Raw genomic sequence first — 20,869 nt, 5'->3', positions numbered from 1 at the left:
TTATCAGTACAAACCCATACATACAAAGAGGAAGTTTCCCCGTTTGGTTTGAAACTTTAAAATAAAATGGATGAGACAAAAACTTTTGTAAAACTTTGAGATTTTATTTGGATATTTAAAATTTGTCCCCCTGTGGCCCTTGATTGGAGTAAGCAGGTGTAGAATATTCAATTGTTCATGTAAATGGGGAATCTTCTTCACAGACTAAAGTTAATTATGGAGTTCCACAAGGTTCTGTGCTAGGACCAATTTTATTCACTTTATACATGCTTCCCTTAGGCAGTATTATTAGACGGTATTGCTTAAATTTTCATTGTTACGCAGATGATACCCAGCTTTATCTATCCATGAAGCCAGAGGATACACACCAATTAGCTAAACTGCAGGATTGTCTTACAGACAAAGACATGGATGACCTCTAATTTCCTGCTTTTAAACTCAGATAAAACTGAAGTTATTGTACTTGGCCCCACAAATCTTAGAAGCATGGTGTCTAACCAGATCGTTACTCTGGATGGCATTTCCCTGATCTCTAGTAATACTGTGAGAATCTTGGAGTCATTTTTGATCAGGATATGTCATTCAAAGCGCATATTAAACAAATATGTAGGACTGCCTTTTTGCATTTACGCAATATCTCTAAAATCAGAAAGGTCTTGTCTCAGAGTGATGCTGAAAAACTAATTCATGCATTTATTTCCTCTAGGCTGGACTATTGTAATTCATTATTATCAGGTTGTCCTAAAAGTTCCCTAAAAAGCCTTCAGTTGGTTCAGAATGCTGCAGCTAGAGTACTGACGGGGACTAGCAGGAGAGAGCATATCTCACCCGTGTTGGCCTCTCTTCATTGGCTTCCTGTTAATTCTAGAATAGAATTTAAAATTCTTCTTCTTACTTATAAGGTTTTGAATAATCAGGTCCCATCTTATCTTAGGGACCTCATAGTACCATATTACCCCATTAGAGCGCTTCGCTCTCAGACTGCGGGCTTACTTGTAGTTCCTAGGGTTTGTAAGAGTAGAATGGGAGGCAGAGCCTTCAGCTTTCAGGCTCCTCTCCTGTGGAACCAGCTCCCAATTCAGATCAGGGAGACAGATACCCTCTCTACTTTTAAGATTAGGCTTAAAACTTTCCTTTTCGCTAAGGCTTATAGTTAGGGCTGGATCGGGTGACCCTGGACCATCCCTTGGTTATGCTGCTTTAGACGTAGATTGTGGGGGGGTTCCCATGATGCACTGTTTATTTCTCTTTTTGCTCCGTATGCATCACTCTGCATTTAATCATTAGTGATCGATCTCTGCCCCCCTTCACGGCATGTCTTTTTCCTGGTTTTTTCCCTCAGCCCCAACCAGTCTCAGCAGAAGACTGCCCCTCCCTGAGCCTGGTTCTGCTGGAGGTTTCTTCCTGTTAAAAGGGAGTTTTTCCTTCCCACTGTTGCCAAGTGCTTGCTCATAGGGGGTCGTTTTGACCGTTGGGGTTTTTTATAATTATTGTATGGCCTTGCCTTACAATATGGAGCGCCTTGGGGCAACTGTTTGTTGTGATTTGGCGCTATATAAGAAAAAAGTTGATTGATTGATTGATAGAAAATGAATAGATGAATTTCAAAGGAGATTTACCGATGACCCACTGGTTAAACACACTCCAGGGCCCGGTTTCATAAAGCAGTCTAATGTTTTACTCTAATCTTATTTAGTCAACTACGGATAGTCACCCAACATTATCGGTCTAATCACCATTTCACTAAGCTTGTAGATTAGCCGTTTAACTTTAGTCGACAATTTTCACAGGCATAACGGCCTTGGGAGCGCCACTGCCAAGAAATGCCTCCAATGCATGAGAGTTTTGTTTACGTCCAGTTTGGCCGTTGTCATGGGACAACTTAATTTTGTTTTGAGCCTATGATTGGCTCAAACAAAACTAATTCCAGACAGTTTATCGACATCAACGGCAACTGTGCAATATTTACAAAGTGAAAATATTGCACATATCTTTTAAAGTAACATACTAATTCTGAAGGTTTGCGCGTTATCTGATACACCTGCCTAAAGGCATGGGTCGTATTCCGCCTGACCACTCCACCCCCTGTCAAAATGCACAGAAAAGCACTGCCATCTACAGGATGGAAATGTGAATAGCAACCTACATATTTGTTAACCTCTGAGCAGTTTTGCACTCAGAATGTCTCAATGTTGTGTAACTGAGGAAAACAATGCGTGTGATCGGTGACCCACAAATGTTGAATCCCACTTCACAAACAGCATTTTCAGTTTTGCAAATGCCTATATATATTTTTTTTTTCAAATGAAAAAATGATACAACCCCAATTCCAATGAAGTTGGGACGTTGTGTAAAATCTAAATAAAAACAGAATACAATGATTTGCAAATCCTCTTCAACCTATATTCAATTGAATACACCACAAAGACAAGATATTTAATGTTCAAACAGATAAACTTTATTGTTTTTGTGCAATTATTTGCTCATTTTGAAATGGATGCTTGCAACACGTTTCAAAAAAGCTGGGACAGTGGTATGTTTACCACTGTGTTATGTCACCTTTCCTTCTAACAACACTCAATAAATGCTTGGGAACTGAGGACATTAATTGTTGAAGCTTTGTAGATGGAATTCTTTCCCATTCTTGCTTGATGTATGACTTCAGTTGTTCAACAGTCCGGGGTCTCCGTTGGTGTATTTTGCACTTCATAATGCGCCACAGGTCTGGACTGCAGGCAGGCCAGTCTAGTACCTGCACTCTTTTACTACGAAGCCACACTGTTGTAACACGTGCAGAATGTGGCTTGGCATTGTCTTGCTGAAATAAGCAGGGTCGTCCCTGAAAAAGACGTTGTTTGGATGGCAGCATGTGTTTCTCCAAAACCTGGATATACCTTTCAGAATTGACGGTGCCATCACAGATGCGTAAACTGTTCATACCATGGGCACTAACACACCCCCATTACCATCACAGATGCTGGCTTTTGAACTTTGCACTGATAACAATATGGATGGTATTTTTCCTCTTTTGTCCAGAGGACACGACGTCCATGATTTCAAAAAACAATTTGAAATGCGGACTCAGACACTTTTCCACTTTGTGTCTGTCCATTTCAAATGAGCTTGGGCCCAGAGAAGGCGGCGGTGTTTCTGGATGTTGCTGATGTATGCCTTTCGCTTTGCATGGTAGAGTTTTAAGTTGCACTTGAAGATGTAGCGACGAACTGTGTTAACTGACAATGGTTTTCTGAAGCGTTCCTGAGCCCACGCGGTAAGATCCTTTACACAATGATGTCAGTTTTTAATGCAGTGCCGCCTGAGGGATCGAAGGTCACGGGGCTTCAATGCTGGTTTTCGGCCTTGCCGCTTATGTGTAGAAAGTTCTTCAGATTCTCTGAATCTTCTGATTATATTATGGACTGTAGATGATAGAATCCCTACATTCCTTACAATTGAACATTGAGAAACACTGTTCTTAAACTGTTGGACTATTTTTTCACGCAGTTGTTCACAAAGTGGTGATCCTCGCCCCATCTTTGCTTGTGAACAGCTGAGCCTTTTGGGGATGCTCTTTTTATACCCAATCATGACACTCACCTGTTTCCAATTAACCTGTTCACCCAGTTTTTTGTTACCACTGTCCCAGCTTTTTTGAAATGTGTTGCAGGCATCCATTTCAAAATGAGCACATATTTGCACAAAAACAAAAAACTGCAGAATCCATTCTCAATTCTGCCTTCTCAATTCTAAACAGACATATTTTTCTCCAAAACTCCTCATATTAACATATTTTGTACAGATATAGTAAAAATATGTTAATACGGCAATATGATGAACAGTTCATTATTTTTTCAGAGTAGTTCCAATTGTGTAATAGTGCAGTGGTGCAAGAAGTAAGCAAGCTTGTCTCCCAAGTAAAATATTCCAGCTGAAATTATGTTAGAAAAACCAGATCAACATGTGGATCCCATTCCAAACCTGTTGTGGTAGCCCTGAGCAGAATTGTAGCAGCACAACAAAATCCCATTGAATGGAATTCAATAACAATAAGTAACAGCTGCATTAAAATTCCACAGAAATAATTAGTTTAAAAACAGTATGATGGCGGCACGGTGGCTTTGTGGTTAGTACGGTTGCCTCACAGCACAAAGGTCATAGGACTGCCTCCCACTTGGTTCTTTCGGTGTGGAGTTTGCATGTTCTCCCTGTGTTTGTGTGGGTTTCTTCCGGGTGCTCCGGGTTCCCCCCGCATCTACAGACAGATTAGGTGAATAGACCGTTGTTATATTCTCAATGTGCATGCTCAGTACTGTGTAAATCTCGTGTGACCAAGCGTGAGCTCCCACCTCTGCTGCCAGCATGGGGGCGTGAATTGCCTATTTGTCCAAAAAACATACGAGTCGCGGCTCTCACAGTTTATTCCATAGTGCGTTGTTGTACTATGATCACCCACAATCTAAAAAAAAAGTGCTAAAACAAGATGAAATGGCTTAATCCGGCTTACCTTCTAACAGTCTGGTTTATAAAGTGCAGACCTGGCAACCCGCTTCAAAACAAAAGTAAAGTGCGCCCTCGGCCAGAAGTTCAGCTGCTTTCAGTGTGTGTTTTACAGTTTCCGAACACCTGAAAAATATTGAGTTGGTGTTTTCTTTTCATGACGACTGGAGCAGTACACTTTAATGTTTTCGAGGAATGAACAGAGTGTTGTGTTTTTATAGCATTCTGCAGTCTCCCTGGCAACATTTACTGATGGAAAATGCCGCTGTTTTTCCAGATTTCCTCCCAAACACAGCTATCATTTGTGTGACGCATGTTTGAATCAAGACATTAAATCTAGTTCCATACAAGCTAGTTTTACTGTTGTAATATTGAATGATTTTTACGAATAAAGCTGTGACAAAAATGTGCATACAGGATTACAGCTGACAGCACCAGTGTTATCTACAAAATATTGTCTTATTGTTCTGATTGTCGCATCTGGGACATGATTAAGGGACTTTGTCCACCTTGCTTTGGGCAAGTTATAGGCGGTGTTATCTATAGATTCAGTCGTGTGTGTATTTACATGATGGATGCACGGCCACATTAACACGGTGTTCTACATGAGCGACTTGTGGAGTACTCAGTGTGCATCTGCCAAACAATGTAACAACGGCCTATTGGTGACTCTAAATAGGTGTGAATGTGTTTGTCTGTCAATATGTGGCTGTGCAACAGACTGTCGCCTGTCCAGGGTCCCCCCCCCAAAAAAAACCCTTTAGTGGAATAACCAGGTATAGAAAATGAATGAATAATAGCATGATGCTAATGTAGAAAAAAAAGTTCTGCTGGATTTACTGCTTTGAAATGTTATGTTTTTGTAAATTACAACTTTACACTGCAAAATTTACAGGGTTTTTTGCAAATGTTTTTGGGTATTTTTACTGTTTGTTGTTATTGCTTTTACAGAACTGATCTGCTAACCACAGCTGCCCATTTGTTTGTTTGTATGTTTGTTTATTTGTTTGTTTTAGGTGTAAAAACAAACCACAGACACAGACAGAGGGCTGCGGCTAATTTCAGCGCGTTATGTACAGAAAGCTCCGCCGAGTAGCGACATGAGCCAATGGTTATTTTCAAGAGGTGGTGACTGACTGTTTATGTGCCTGTGTGGTCGTCATCCAGGACCCGGGCAGTTCTACAGGACGGGGCATTCTTCAGTGCATGGCACCAGACCCGACCCTGTCACCTGTTGTTTAGTAGCCGTGCACGCCGTTTCTTATTGTCAGTTTGAAGGAATGCTAAAAAACATCTTCACGTGTTTTTTTCTTATGTATGCCAAGTTTAACTTTTACAATAATGTAGTATACATCTGGACTAGTTTTGGGATCTCGATTAAGAAGATTATATGTGTGTGTTTGTTCTTTTAAGCAGTGTTACAGCCAGGAACTGAGGCCTGTTGTGAAAAGAACTATGTGTTCCACCTGTGCGAGTGTACAGGTCCACCCTGTATGACGCCAACAAGCTGCAGCGGCCGTGGTTGGTAAATGAATGACTGAAGTGCCTGCAGAGAGCTGGCTGTCACGAAGTTCCTGTATGAGTGAAAGAAGCGCCACCCACTCTATGACTGTTTGCTTTAGAGGAGAGCAGGTATTTAGTTTGACATCCTTCTTATAATTGTGTTTGATGAGTAAGAGGTTAAGTGTGTGGGTGTGTGTGTTTCCTTTTTTGTGAGGTAGTATCTTATTATCTTTAAAGAAATAAAAAGTCCATGTTTGTTTTGTAAAGTGTTTCCTTACTCTTTATGTTATAAAGTCACTGGCCACTTTATTAGGTACACTTTGCAAGTACCAGGTTGGACCTCCTTTTGCCTTCAGAACTGCCTTAATTCTTCATAGCATAGACTTAGAAAGATTTCTCAGAGATGTTGGTCCATACTGACATGACGGGATCACACAGTCGACCATTCAACCAGTCCGTCCATTCTCCTCCATTCTCTGACTTCAACAAGACATTTTCATTCACATAGCTGCTGCTCAATGGATAACTTATCTTTTTTGGACCAGTCTCTGTAAACCCTAGCGATGGTTGTGTCAGCAAGTTGTCTTCATCATGTCTAGCTGCCTAAATGCACCAAGTTGCTCCCATGTGATTGGCTGATTAGCTATTTGTGTTAACAACTGAACAGGTGTACCTATTAAACTGGCCAGTGAGTGTACATTAAAGGGCAGCACAGTGATTTAGTGGTTAGCACTGTTCCTACATGTTCCTGTCCCATTAAGGGTGTACCCCAACCTCTCGCCCACTGACCGCTGGGATAGGCTCCAGCTCCTCCGTGACCCTGAATTGGAATAAGCAGGTATTCATTCATTTATTCATTATCTGGGTCAGCATTGTGGTGACAGGAGAACAAGCAGCAAAGCCTACACTTCCCTATCCTCAGCTAAATCCTTTAACTCTTCCAGGGGGTTCCAGCTGGCTCCTTTCGATGTGAAAAAGCAGTGACTCTACTCAAGAGTCCCTCCCAGATAGTTGAGCTTCTCAGCTTGTCCCAGGGTGTAAGCCCAGACACCGACAAAGGAATCACATTTCCAATTCTTGTATCCGTGACCTTGTTCTTTTCGGACATTATCCAAAGTTCATCAGGATAGGAGCGTAAATTGACTGACAAAGTGAGAGTCCCGCCTTCTGGCTCAGCTCCTCCCTCACCATGAGGGTCCAGTACAATAACCATAAAACATCAGATGCCGCCCCAATCAGTTTACTGATCTCAGTTGAACTTTTCCACTTGGGGCAATAACTCCCCCTAACACACTATTTTCTGACAGAGGACCATGGTCTCAGATTTGGAGGTACTGATTCTCACCCCAGTCACATCACTCTTGACCTCAAACCTGCTCAGTGCGGGTATAGAAAATGAATCCCTTAAAACTGAATCAGCCCATGGCCTGGCTCACACACTTTGTATGTAATGTACACAGTGTTTTATAATCCTTCACATAATATATATAATAATATAATCTATAATCTCCACAAAATAGGGATATATGAAGAGATCAGACACAAAACATTTTAAGTTCATTATTTTAAATGGCGAAAATACAATTTAAAATGGGAATTTAAACAAAAATGACAAATCAAGAAAATGAAAACTGTATGCTCAAATTCTTAAATGTTTTCACACACTGATAGTTACCTTAGGAGCAAAGTCCATGTTGTCCTCAACTAAACATTTGAGGTTTTTGACTTTCAGGATTTTGCATCTGAACTCTTTATATGGACATCAGAAATCACCTACATGAAATTCATCTTCTGTGAAACAAAAGCAGCCCAAACATATCATTCATTTTAACCCCATAAACCAGAAATAAATTCAACAAAAGCACAAGATGGCCTCTGGGCTGTCACCATGCTGCTGTGTGCACACCTGATCCCATCAGATCTCAGAGGTTAACCACAGCAGGTTCTGATTAATACGAGTTTGGGAGGTCGATTACAAAGACCAGCCACTGGCAGAAAGGACATCTGGTGTAAATCCTGTGCTAAGTCCAATGCAGCTCACTGCTGGATCCACTGTGGTGACCCTAAGCAAGTGGGGGCAGCCGAAAAAAAAAAATAAATAAATACATAAAACAAGATAGTTCCAGGAAAAATGGAAATATAGCTTCCTTGCTTCCTTAAGACATCACTTCTGGGAGGGGACTTTCAAAAACTATGGGTTGCAGTATATTGATATACATTTAAATATTTCGATAATTGTTGTTAATAAGAGTTACGTTTTTGCTCACTGCCTTCATGTTTGAACGTCTCATGTTTTTTTTGCTCAATGTACCCCACTGGGAACCCCATTGGTTACATTGATGGTACAGGGGCGGTCATGATACCATTCCTACAAGTAGCTGCTCTTTGTAATCGACCTCCCAAACTAGTTCAAATTCAAGTTTCAAGTTTATTTGGTTCAAGGAAATAAAAGGCTGATTCCTCCCAAAAATTAGACACAATTAATTGAGATATATTAATCAATCAATCAATTTTTTTTTTTATATAGCGCCAAATCACAACAAACAGTTGCCCCAAGGCGCTTTATATTGTAAGGCAAGGCCATACAATAATTATGTAAAACCCCAACGGTCAAAACGACCCCCTGTGAGCAAGCACTTGGCTACAGTGGGAAGGAAAAACTCCCTTTTAACAGGAAGAAACCTCCAGCAGAACCAGGCTCAGGGAGCGGCAGTCTTCTGCTGGGACTGGTTGCGGCTGAGGGAGAGAACCAGGAAAAAGACATGCTGTGGAGGGGAGCAAAGATCGATCACTAATGATTAAATGCAGAGTGGTGCATACAGAGCAAAAAGAGAAAGAAACAGTGCATCATGGGAACCCCCCAGCAGTCTACGTCTATAGCAGCATAACTAAGGGATGGTTCAGGGTCACCTGATCCAGCCCTAACTATAAGCTTTAGCAAAAAGGAAAGTTTTAAGCCTAATCTTAAAAGTAGAGAGGGTGTCTGTCTCCCTGATCCGAATTGGGAACAGGTTCCAGAGGAGAGGAGCCTGAAAGCTGAAGGCTCTGCCTCCCATTCTACTCTTACAAACCCTAGGAACTACAAGTAAGCCTGCAGTCTGAGAGCGAAGCGCTCTATTGGGGTGATATGGTACTACGAGGTCCCTAAGATAAGATGGGACCTGATTATTCAAAACCTTATAAGTAAGAAGAAGAATTTTAAATTCTATTCTAGAATTAACAGGAAGCCAATGAAGAGAGGCCAATATGGGTGAGATATGCTCTCTCCTTCTAGTCCCCGTTAGTACTCTAGCTGCAGCATTTTGAATTAACTGAAGGCTTTTTAGGGAACTTTTAGGACAACCTGATAATAATGAATTACAATAGTCCAGCCTAGAGGAAATAAATGCATGAATTAGTTTTTCAGCATCACTCTGAGACAAGACCTTTCTAATTTTAGAGATATTGCGTAAATGCAAAAAAGCAGTCCTACATATTTGTTTAATATGCGCTTTGAATGACATATCCTGATCAAAAATGACTCCAAGATTTCTCACAGTATTACTAGAGGTCAGGGTAATGCCATTCAGAGTAAGGATCTGGTTAGACACCATGTTTCTAAGATTTGTGGGGCCAAGTACAATAACTTCAGTTTTATCTGAGTTTAAAAGCAGGAAATTAGAGGTCATCCATGTCTTTATGTCTGTAAGACAATCCTGCAGTTTAGCTAATTGGTGTGTGTCCTCTGGCTTCATGGATAGATAAAGCTGGGTATCATCTGCGTAACAATGAAAATTTAAGCAATACCGTCTAATAATACTGCCTAAGGGAAGCATGTATAAAGTGAATAAAATTGGTCCTAGCACAGAACCTTGTGGAACTCCATAATTAACTTTAGTCTGTGAAGAAGATTCCACATTTACATGAACAAATTGTAATCTATTAGACAAATATGATTCAAACCACCGCAGCGCAGTGCCTTTAATACCTATGGCATGCTCTAATCTCTAATAAAATTTTATGGTCAACAGTATCAAAAGCAGCACTGAGGTCTAACAGAACAAGCACAGAGATGAGTCCACTGTCCGAGGCCATAAGAAGATCATTTGTAACCTTCACTAATGCTGTTTCTGTACTATGATGAATTCTAAAACCTGGCTGAAACTCTTCAAATAGACCATTCCTCTGCAGATGATCAGTTAGCTGTTTTACAACTACCCTTTCAAGAATTTTTGAGAGAAAAGGAAGGTTGGAGATTGGCCTATAATTAGCTAAGATAGCTGGGTCAAGTGATGGCTTTTTAAGTAATGGTTTAATTACTGCCACCTTAAAAGCCTGTGGTACATAGCCAACTAACAAAGATAGATTGATCATATTTAAGATCGAAGCATTAAATAATGGTAGGGCTTCCTTGAGCAGCCTGGTAGGAATGGGGTCTAATAAACATTTTGATGGTTTGGATGAAGTAACTAATGAAAATAACTCAGACAGAACAATCGGAGAGAAAGAGTCTAACCAAATACCGGCATCACTGAAAGCAGCCAAAGATAACGATACGTCTTTGGGATGGTTATGAGTAATTTTTTCTCTAATAGTTAAAATTTTGTTAGCAAAGTTTTTTTTAATTGCCTGACAGCCAAAATAATAGTGCGGCTGCATCTTTCCAGTATTTGAATTACTGCTGCCCAAATTACCACCGCATCTTGGCATCTTCCACTTGAGCCATTCCATTGTTAAAAAAAAAAAAAAAAAATTTTTTTTTTTTTACAGCCAATCTTTCCAAACAACAGTTTGATTTTGTAAATTTGGAGATGATGATGTGGTTTATTATTCCTCTTCAGCTGAAACAATATTTAATTTGTTTCGATCGATCTCACAGCAAATTAAAAACAAACTGTACAGGTGGGAGGTGTCCGGCCTACCTGCCGGTGTCCTGGATGCTGGGGCTGGGTGGGACTTCTCCTGATGAGACAATGTTGGTGAGAGTTACCACGGTCTCCTCAGAGTGTCCACCTCCGTCTTTCTTGCTGATGGAGCGACTAGGCTCCGGAGACCACTCCTACACACAGAGACACAAACAAGTTTAAGACCGTAATTTACTATCATTAAAAAAAAGCTTTCATGGACAATACGGCTATTTTAGAACGCCAGAAGTCTCCCAACAAAACGGTTTCTTTGCTGTGTGCACAGGTATCTCATCAGAACACATCACCATTTTCACATTCTTCTTCATCTTCCCTCAATTAAATCCTTGTATGTGATGCAGATATTTATGTCTATCAGCCTCATAGGCTAAGGTCCCAAAATAAGTAAATCTTTCAGCTGATTTGACAAACCCATCGTGTAGGCCCCAGCTTTGTCAGCTGAGTCCAAGAAGTTACTGAAAGCCTGGATCTTAGTCTTGATCTAGGACAGTCACAGACCTAAGCACTCTCTCCTCACTCCGGTTCAAGAGCTACAAGTCAACCATAAACCCACAAAGATCACAGCATCATCAGCAAAGTCAATATCAGTAAACTGTTGCTTGTTGACAAAGACATCCAAGTCGCCATTTTCCACAACAACAGCCAGTCCACGCAATCAGTGAAGAGAGGATCAAGAACACAGCCCTGAAAGTTCACAGAATTCACTGGGAATAAGACATGGACGCTGGCTCCATGTCACAATGCTCATGCCAAACAACTTAGTGGGGTTCCAAATGAATTCTCAAGGTGACCTTTCTTCTAGTCTGTTGGGATGGTTTAACTACCCTCAGCCGTTTCACCACCTCTGAAATCTGACTGAGATTCACCAGATCACAGCTGACTGGAGGATCAGCCACAAGAATCTTGGCACCAGAGACGTCCAACATCATGGCAGGAGGATCAGCTTCATGCAGCTGCTCAAATCAACCAACCCAACGGGATCGAACAGTCATCTGTGAGAACCATCTATGGTAAATATGTGCACAATATGAGTCTAAAAGCTTAAGAGCTCGTCTACTCCCAACAATGCACTTATGGGGAAAGTATCACACACCTGTGATTTATTGTTGCCGCGGTATTGTGTTTATCAGAATATGTATGTAAACCTAAATAGATGTGTTTTTTAAACTAGTTACAGATTTAACAAGTTTTTATTGATTCACTTCTAAATCCTGTATATTAATGCAAATAAACAATCCCAACAAGACCCACCCAAAGAAGAACACGCTGCAGCCACAATAAATCTGTTGGCAAAACAGAGTTAATGATATACACAGATCAGCCTCCATAGTATCTGAGGTACTCTGCAGGGGGTGTGGTGTGAACCAGATGTCCTTACAGCTACAGAAATAACACCACCCTTCCACAACAAGTCCAGTTTAAAGGAAAAAGCGCAGACTTAAGCCACACTGAGGACATTTTACCGCCCTTCAAGACGGAAAACTTTGCATTTCTCAGCTTGGCTGTGCATCAGGGCTAAAGTTCAGGTTTAGTGGACAGAAAAACCCACAAGTACAGAAATATGGATAAGTATGTGTGTGATGAAACAATGGTTCTCTGTTTTCATGTGAGCAGTAGCAAATGTGGGAATGTCAGGAGATTCCTCAGAGGGCAGAAAAGATCCACATCTTTCTGCAAAGCTGCCTCTCTGTCTCAGAGAAACCTGCCAGTGTTTGTGCCAACTGTGTGACGATTTTCTCAAAGCCAGAGCCAAAAACCCTCAAACCTATCCACGCAGGTAAAAGTCTGTAGTAGCTGATGAGAAAATGGGATAATTTTTGGAAGCACAAATGCTACTGAAGGATCTGCCAGAAGGCAAGATGGAGTCCTTTGATGATGTCTTGTCCTCCTAAGCCATCTCGAGACTCGATGCAAGAATAGAAGGAATAAAGGCTGAGTTACTGTACCAGAGGACAGCGACCCTTTGGATACAGTACATGGACATGGTCAAGGTTTTCATGAGATTCATCAAAGCTGAGCACACAAGTAATTGGGATTTGCATCTGGATGCACTATACAAAGATGCTGCATTATATTGCAGCATCCAGGCATAACCTCAATGCCAAATCTGCTTATCTCTACCTTCAGAAAATGGATGCTGTAGCAGAAATCAATCCTGAGGTGTATAGCATGTTCAAGCAGGGCTTCCATTTCACAGGGATCACTACTGGGGTGGCCTCTCAACAGATCTGGTGATTGAGCAAGTGCTCATGAAGAGTGTCAAGATGTGGAGGAAGAGGCATGGATAAAATTCAACAGTTCGTGTGGAAACTCTCAATGCCACCATGCTCAGAAGTCAAATTTGCAATGCAGGAAGTGGAATGCCTTATGTATCAGAAAGGGTTTCAAGAAAGGGTTGCTAAGAGCTCAAAATATGTAGAAGCCAAGTCCTTACCCCCCACACAGGCAGCCACCAAATTTCACAGCCTCCGAGTGTTTTATCAATTTCAGGAGTTGTACGGTGAAAACCAGCTGAAACGTCAAGGGCCGTCAGTTGCAGCCAGTGAAGGCAGATCTTCCACCTGCCCCCAACAAAGCTCTTGGCTGTGATAAGGTGCAACTGAAAGACTGGTTGCAATACCGCAAAATGTTCCGGCAAGAAACATTCAATTGATTGTTCATCATTGTGTGGTGACTGCAAAGGCATGACTTGCAGCAATTCTCCCCAGGCAGACTTGGGAGTCAGACAGTGAAGAATCGATAGAATAGCCTACAATTAGTGCACCTCGGCATGCAGAAGGCTCAAAGGCAGTGCACATAGAATACTTCGCATAGTGTCTCAATTCTATTCCAAAATGTATTTGATTCCTACATTTTTAGATTTGGTTTACACATTGCATTTCGATCCTGTCCAAGTTACTGAAGGTATATAATATATGTAATGTATTCGCCATACTTACCTTAAACTGAGCTACATTCATCGTAATCTGTATGATTTTTCAAGGAAAATTAATGATTAGAACTGTACTGGCACAACTGATCATAAATGTGTTCAATTTACAGCACAACCTTCCCCATCTAGAAACTGGGTCATGCTGCATGTTGTAGACATGTATGTGAAAAATATGGCTATAAAAACATATTCTTATGGGATTCAAATCAAAAGGTCTTTAACAGTAAACATTGGTATTAAACTGGTAGTAAAAAAACCCCGGAGTTACGCAATGTTTAGTATCATATGTCAGCACTTTGTGTAACAAACTGAAATTTGAGGACCCTGATGCCAAAAATAAAAGCTGAGGGCAAGACACAGGCATCCAAGTGATTTAGTCTTCTTTATAATTCAACAATTGAGAGTTTGGACCTTTTCAAAGATGGAAAATTGTACAATACAGGGCTGACAATTAACAAATCCTTTACAGTGACTCAGCAACAGCAAGCGATCAGGGTGTGGAAATATCTGTTCATGCTCAGCTTGGACTTGGGGAACTCTTAAGATGATAATTATGGTATTTTCCAAACTTTAAAGGCTTTCTAAGAGAAACATTTAAGGGAAAAAAAGCATTTTGAGAAGGTAACACTGTGGAGCAGTAGTTACCAAATAAAATAAATAATTAAACCATTTATTAAAAAATGGTAATGAATAGTTAAACATTGGAGCTAGTTGTTTCTAATCGACCTTGAGAGTCAAGAGTTTTTTAATGCGCCTTTTAAAAACTGCTGTTATTAATTTATTACATTCAGGAAAGCAGCTCATGAGAGTGAGTACACACACACACACACACACACACACACAGTTGAAGAATAAGGTCACTTCTTCAAAAATGTCATTAGAATGTGACAAATCAAGCATTTTCAAGTTGTGTATTCACCCCTGACAACTGAACTGTCTATGTGAAATACGTTTTTTTATTATTATTATTATTAATTAGTAGAATTAATCTGTTCAAGTCAATGGTGCTGCTAATTGTACAGTCAAAATAGCAATACATGCTAACAACCTACTTTTTTAAAATCAACACATCAGTGATATGATGAAATATGAGTAGTTTGATGTACTTTTCTAATCTACCAGTTTATATATAAAACGTTTTAGAGGTCAGGTCAGTTTGGTTAACACAGACAGTGCACATAAAAAAGTGTCTAGATTAATTTAATAATATCACCAGCAATATATGTGATAAGCAGGCCTTGTATAGACTGCAAGGTCCAGTGGAACCGGTGCTTATCCCTGGATACCAAAGTGGATGAGAATCTGACTCCCCTGTTGAGGAGGTCAGTTCACCGCTTTACTAACTCAAATCCAATGCTCATGCGCTACCTGCTCTGCAATATACGTATGTGGTTAAGTAATAATAAAACTAATTATGGTAAATCAGGGGTGGGCAATTAATTTTTACAAGGGGCCACATAGGGAACCTGAATTATGTCCGAGGGCCACACCAGATAACTCGGCTGTCTCCATTACAAATTTTACAAATAATTACCTATTTAATAGCTTTTATGGGTAATTTTTATTTTTGTAATAATATGTAAATATTTAAATATACCTAAATAAGCCTCTCTAATGATTTGCAACACACAACTCAACAAAAATATAAACGCAACACTTTTGGTTTTGCTCCCATTTTGTATGAGATGAACTCAAACATCTAAAACTTTTTCCACATACACAATATCACCATTTCCCTCAAATATTGTTCACAAACCAGTCTAAATCTGTGACAGTGAGCACTTCTCCTTTGCTGAGATAATCCATCCCACCTCACAGGTGTGCCATACCAAGATGCTGATTAGACACCATGATTAGTGCACAGGTGTGCCTTAGACTGCCCACAATAAAAGGCCACTCTAAAAGGTGCAGTTTTATCACACAGCACAATGCCACAGATGTCGCAAGATTTGAGGGAGTGTGCAGTTGGCATGCTGACAGCAGGAATGTCAACCAGAGCTGTTGCTTGTGTATTGAATGTTCAGGTCTCTACCATAAGCCGTCTCCAAAGTCGTTTCAGAGAATTTGGCAGTACATCCAACCAGCCTCACAACCGCAGACCACGTGTAACCACACCAGCCCAGGACCTCCACATCCAGCATGTTCACCTCCAAGATCGTCTGAGACCAGCCACTCGGACAGCTGCTGAAACAATCGGTTTGCATAACCAAAGAATTTCTGCACAAACTGTCAGAAACCGTCTCAGGGAAGCTCATCTGCATGCTCGGCGTCCTCATCGGTGTCTCGACCTGACTCCAGTTTGTCGTCGTAACCGACTTGAGTGGGCAAATGCTCACATTCGCTGGCGTTTGGCACGTTGGAGAGGTGTTCTCTTCACGGATGATGCGAAGGAGATGTGTTGCACTGCATGAGGCAAATGGTGGTCACACCAGATACTGACTGGTATCCCCCCCCAATAAAACAAAACTGCACCTTTCAGAGTGGCCTTTTATTGTGGACATTCTAAGGCACACCTGTGCACTAATCATGGTGTCTAATCAGCATCTTGGTATGGCACACCTGTGAGGTGGGATGGATTATCTCAGCAAAGGAGAAGTGCTCACTATCACAGATTTCGACTGGTTTGTGAACAATATTTGAGGGAAATGGTGATATTGTGTATGTGGAAAAAGTTTTAGATCTTTGAGTTCATCTCATACAAAATGGGAGCAAAACCAAAAGTGTTGCGTTTATATTTTTGTTGAGTATAATAATAATGACAGACCTCATGAGGGCCGGACAGAGACATGCAAAGGGCCGCATGTGGCCCCCGTGCCGCAGTTTGCCCAGGTCTGTGGTAAATGGACTGCATTTTTATAAAGCTTTTCAATCTGCATCAGAAGCTTAACCACAACAATCACCACCTCCTCATTATCTTGCTAGCTACACAATCAAAAGGTTCAGAAAAAAATGGATTTGATTAATAATTGTGCTTTTTTAAAGATGAAAGAAACATTTTAAAATATTTACATTTGATAAACTACATATACGGATTCCTGATGTCAGCACAAGAAGGAGGTCGTCATCGACAAACATCTTATATAGATTTGTGGAGAATGGTGTCTGATATAAGTCACGATCGGTATAATCAGTTACAGCGACAGACTTTTTTCTTTTTCCCCTGCTGTCCATTTCTGTAGAGGTCCTACAACATATTCACACAGCAGCAGCTGCTGCTCATGGGGGGGTGGGGGGTGGATGGGGTGAATTGAGAATTCCCATCAACAACTAAAATATATGTGCGTGGATTTTAGCATTCCAAACCCCACGCAAAACTCTTAGCCACACAAGAAGGCTTTCACTGGAAGCCTGTTTAATATTCAGTTCATCTCTGTAAAAAGCACACAAACACAACTCGTGCAATCTTGTGCTGGTTTCCAACACAGCGGAGCTACTAGAACTGTATGGCAACGTGAAGAACCAAGAACACAACCTGTGTACAGAGCATCACCCACAAGGCTTTCCATGCAACAGGAATAGAGTATCTTAAAGCTACACTTACTACGTGACGTAGGACATAAATTTGTCTACATTTGCTACTGTGTGCAGCATACAACAACAACAACAACAACAACTCAACTTGGGTAAATCTACTGGTATACCAAGTGAGAGAAATGCATCATTTTCAAAATTGACTTTTTTCACTGATGAGGAGGACATTTGAGTGACGTTAGAACATCATGTTGAGTTCTCATTTCATCCAGACGATTACGAGTTTAACTTTAAGATTGAGTGTAAATATTCTGGTACCTGCTCCTTAGCTATCGAAGTTGGTGTTAGGTGCAAACGTCAGTACAGTCATTGCGACTAGAGATCTGTGCTTCCACACTGAACCATGGAGGTTTTAATTGGAGAGGTGAAGGGAGGAAATAATTCTAACTCTGATCAAGTCTAAATGTTTACCATTTCAGATCCTACAGTATACAGCAGGAATACCTTGAGACCAAACGTCCACTGGTTCTCAAGCCCGGTGCTTGGGATCCCAGGTATTGCACATTTTAACTGCACATAAAGAGCCAAATTGAGTGTGCTCCATTGTTCAGCCAGCTGCTGATTAGCTGAACACACCTGCTGTGAGTAGATCAAGGTCCTGAGGAGCAAGATCAGGAACCACTGCACAATATCTTCCCAGCGCCAGACCCATTAGATGAAACAATTATTTAAAGAGCCTCAAATGACTCATTTGATTCCCCCAAACACCCCCGCCACTTCCAAACACCCCTAAAAAAAAAAAAATCGAGCACCACCTCAATCATATTCAGTTTCATCTTCCTCAAACAAGAAAGTGTTCAACATTCTGTTCCATTCTCAAACTTTAGCAGGTGTTGTCATGACTTTTGACAACAGCTCCAATCAACAAACCGACACTCAACTTCCATAAATAAGATCAAGTAATTTACGTATGACAGAAATCCTTCTGTAGATGGACATCTTACAGTCAGATCGCTGTCAGTACTTTCTGCTTTTGTTGGATGCTATTTCAGCAGCAGTTCAACTTTTTTACCGCAAGGTGCCATGCGCACAGGTATTTAGGTGTGTGAAAATTTAGGCATATTTTCACTAAAACTACAAAACATTCTGCTGCACACATTTCTGTTTATACAAAGCACTAAACAGGGGCTCTGGAATCTGCCAGTATCTACACTGCATAGCTGTATGCCAAAATAAAATAATAAAAAAATACAGATAATGTAGCATAAATACTTACAGTGTAGTATATCTTTTAGCCATATATTCTCAAACGCATTGCAAAGCCAGACAACCACCTGAAGATTTGTGCATCTGGCCTAGAAATACTAAACAGTACACATGTTTAGAGGCACGTTCCTGTCTTTTTGTCCGGTTCCATTAAAGCACACTCGCACCCTGAGAGCATGTTTGGAACCCCTCATCCTGCTAGTTTCTTCAAACTGCTTTAGCTTTCCATTTTAAAACACCACCAGCTTCAAGGTTGGACTTGGGTGTGGAGCAGTCAATATTAATTTCAGGGTTTGGGTTTAGGGAACGCCATGTTCACATGAGTGAATGTGACTGTTGATTTTGTTACACACCTCAAATTGAGGCCAGTTCATGCTCATGCCAGGTCCATGGGTGTTCTTCCACCATCTCAGATCTTCAGTGTCATTGGCCGCTTGGATGGTTTGACCCAGATCCCGATGCAGAGCGTGGAACCTGTAAGACAAAGTGATCATCAGCCATCACCTTTCCAGTCATTAAGAGTGAATTCAATGGTGTGTGTGTGTTAAAAATAATAATAATAATAAAAAAAAAACTTTGCCTGCTGAGACTACCATCAAGACAAGCCATGAACACTCAAAAACATACAACTCTTCTCTCAGTTCCACCCCACTTAGCTGCATAACTGACATGACAGTCACACCTTATGGTAGACTATTTGGCAAGACTGACTCGACACATCTCATTTTGGAAGTACCAGTGAAGGTTTTTATAATGTGAGCTTGTTTTTAAAAAAAATGTGGTATTAAAAATAAAAACACACATGGTGAAAACAGGCTTCCTCAGAATTTCAGAGTGTGACACAAGGGCATTGCAAATACTAATAGAGCTCCTTGGCTGAAGCCTGGAAGACATTATTGGGGATGTGGAATATTGGCTACACTAGTGTGAAAACATTTTAGGTACATTTAATGTCAGGTTACATTGACAAGCATGTGTGTTGCTGCATCCACCATCCCCTGTGGAGAACACCAAGGGCTTTGCTACTCCTTGCAACCTCCCTGTTCCACTGAACTCTCTCTAATACTCACACATACATCTTGTTCCTACTCACATGCATTCCTCTTCACTCCAGAGCACATCTCCTCCTCTCTAGGGTCATCTCAACCTGCTCCCTACTCCCACTAGAGATCACAATGTCATCTCGAAACATCATAGTCCATAGAGACTCCTGTCTGATCTCACCTGTCAATCTGTCCATCAGTCTTCTCTACACTTTGACTTCAGCACTCACTGCAAATGTTGCATCTGTAGTGCTCTCTCAGCATGAAACCATATTGCTGTTTGGAGGTCTTCAAATCCCTTCTCACCCTAGTTTCCACGACTCCTCATAACTTCATACTTTGACTGATCAACTTTAAATTTTAAATAGTTTTTTAAAATGAACATAGCTGTATACTGTTTGTGGCTACTGGCTAATGAGTTAAACAGATTTACAGAAGCCTTTTTTTTTGGTTATTGAAGCTATAGCTATAAGCTTCTTATAGTTATAATAATAATGTATAATTTTTTTTTCCCCATTTTTTCCAGGAATTTTATTGAGTGATCATAATCAACCATGTGCTGCCTGTAACCTTACAAATAAATCAAATTTTAAGTATGTAGTATATTCAATTTACTGTAGCTATTGTTATCTAAAAATGTGAGCAACCTCAAAAATAATAAATAATACTGTGCCATACTAGTTTCTTGCATGTATTAGATATCAGTGGTAAATTCTTTCTGATGAAATACCTGAATTAAACTAACCAAACTCTGTACCTGAAATTTAAAAGTATGTTGTATTAAAAAACCAAACCAACAAAAAGAATCAAATTATCTCCCTTGAAAGATGTTTAGACTGGAATTATAAGCACATCTTCACATAGTGTGCCACCAGTATTTGAAGTTGCACTGAAATCTACTTAACTGTTTACGACATGAGGTACTGGTCCACATGAAGTAATAGTCTGAACAGCCAAAAAACACACACATGCACGCTTTTGCATGTTCATCATTGCAACACAGTGGATCCATGGTTCACTGAAGTAAAAGCCTGATAACACAATGTTTAATTAGCAGCTTAGACTTTAAATTCTCAAAGCTGGTACTTAAGTGGAATTCCAGATAAGATTGTGGTAAGTCATACTCTTTCTTCCGTATGGTCAACATTCGCTCAGTGCTGATGTGTTTACACATAAGGGTGATATGAAGGAGGACGTTCAGTTCATCCATATTAAACATTCCAATCAGCTGCAGTTCGATGCTTTTGAGCTGT

General features: G+C 40.5%; 1 protein-coding gene and 1 long non-coding RNA gene across 3 annotated transcripts in view; one reads left to right on the top strand and one right to left on the bottom strand.

Moving 5' to 3' along the window:
• The window catches only part of pacsin3 (protein kinase C and casein kinase substrate in neurons 3), an 82,029-nt gene that overhangs the window by 4,218 nt on the left and 56,942 nt on the right, over window positions 1-20,869 (bottom strand). For both annotated transcript variants that reach the window (XM_034193192.1, XM_034193196.1), the window contains 2 exons: window positions 18,927-19,047; window positions 10,902-11,038 (listed from right to left, as the gene is read on the bottom strand). In XM_034193192.1, coding sequence (XP_034049083.1) covers window positions 10,902-11,038; window positions 18,927-19,047 — 258 coding nt within the window. The remainder of the gene's footprint in view (window positions 1-10,901; window positions 11,039-18,926; window positions 19,048-20,869) is intronic.
• LOC117530311 lies at window positions 547-19,816 on the top strand. Its single transcript, XR_004566307.1, has 4 exons — window positions 547-557; window positions 4,428-4,433; window positions 4,701-4,708; window positions 19,688-19,816. It is a non-coding gene; the product is annotated as an uncharacterized LOC117530311 (long non-coding RNA).

Source organism: Thalassophryne amazonica, chromosome 2, assembly GCF_902500255.1.
Source record: "Thalassophryne amazonica chromosome 2, fThaAma1.1, whole genome shotgun sequence".
NCBI classification, from domain to species: domain Eukaryota; kingdom Metazoa; phylum Chordata; class Actinopteri; order Batrachoidiformes; family Batrachoididae; genus Thalassophryne; species Thalassophryne amazonica.
The sequence above is the reverse complement of the archived record's forward strand: the minus strand, read 5'-3'. Positions and strand labels throughout refer to the sequence as shown.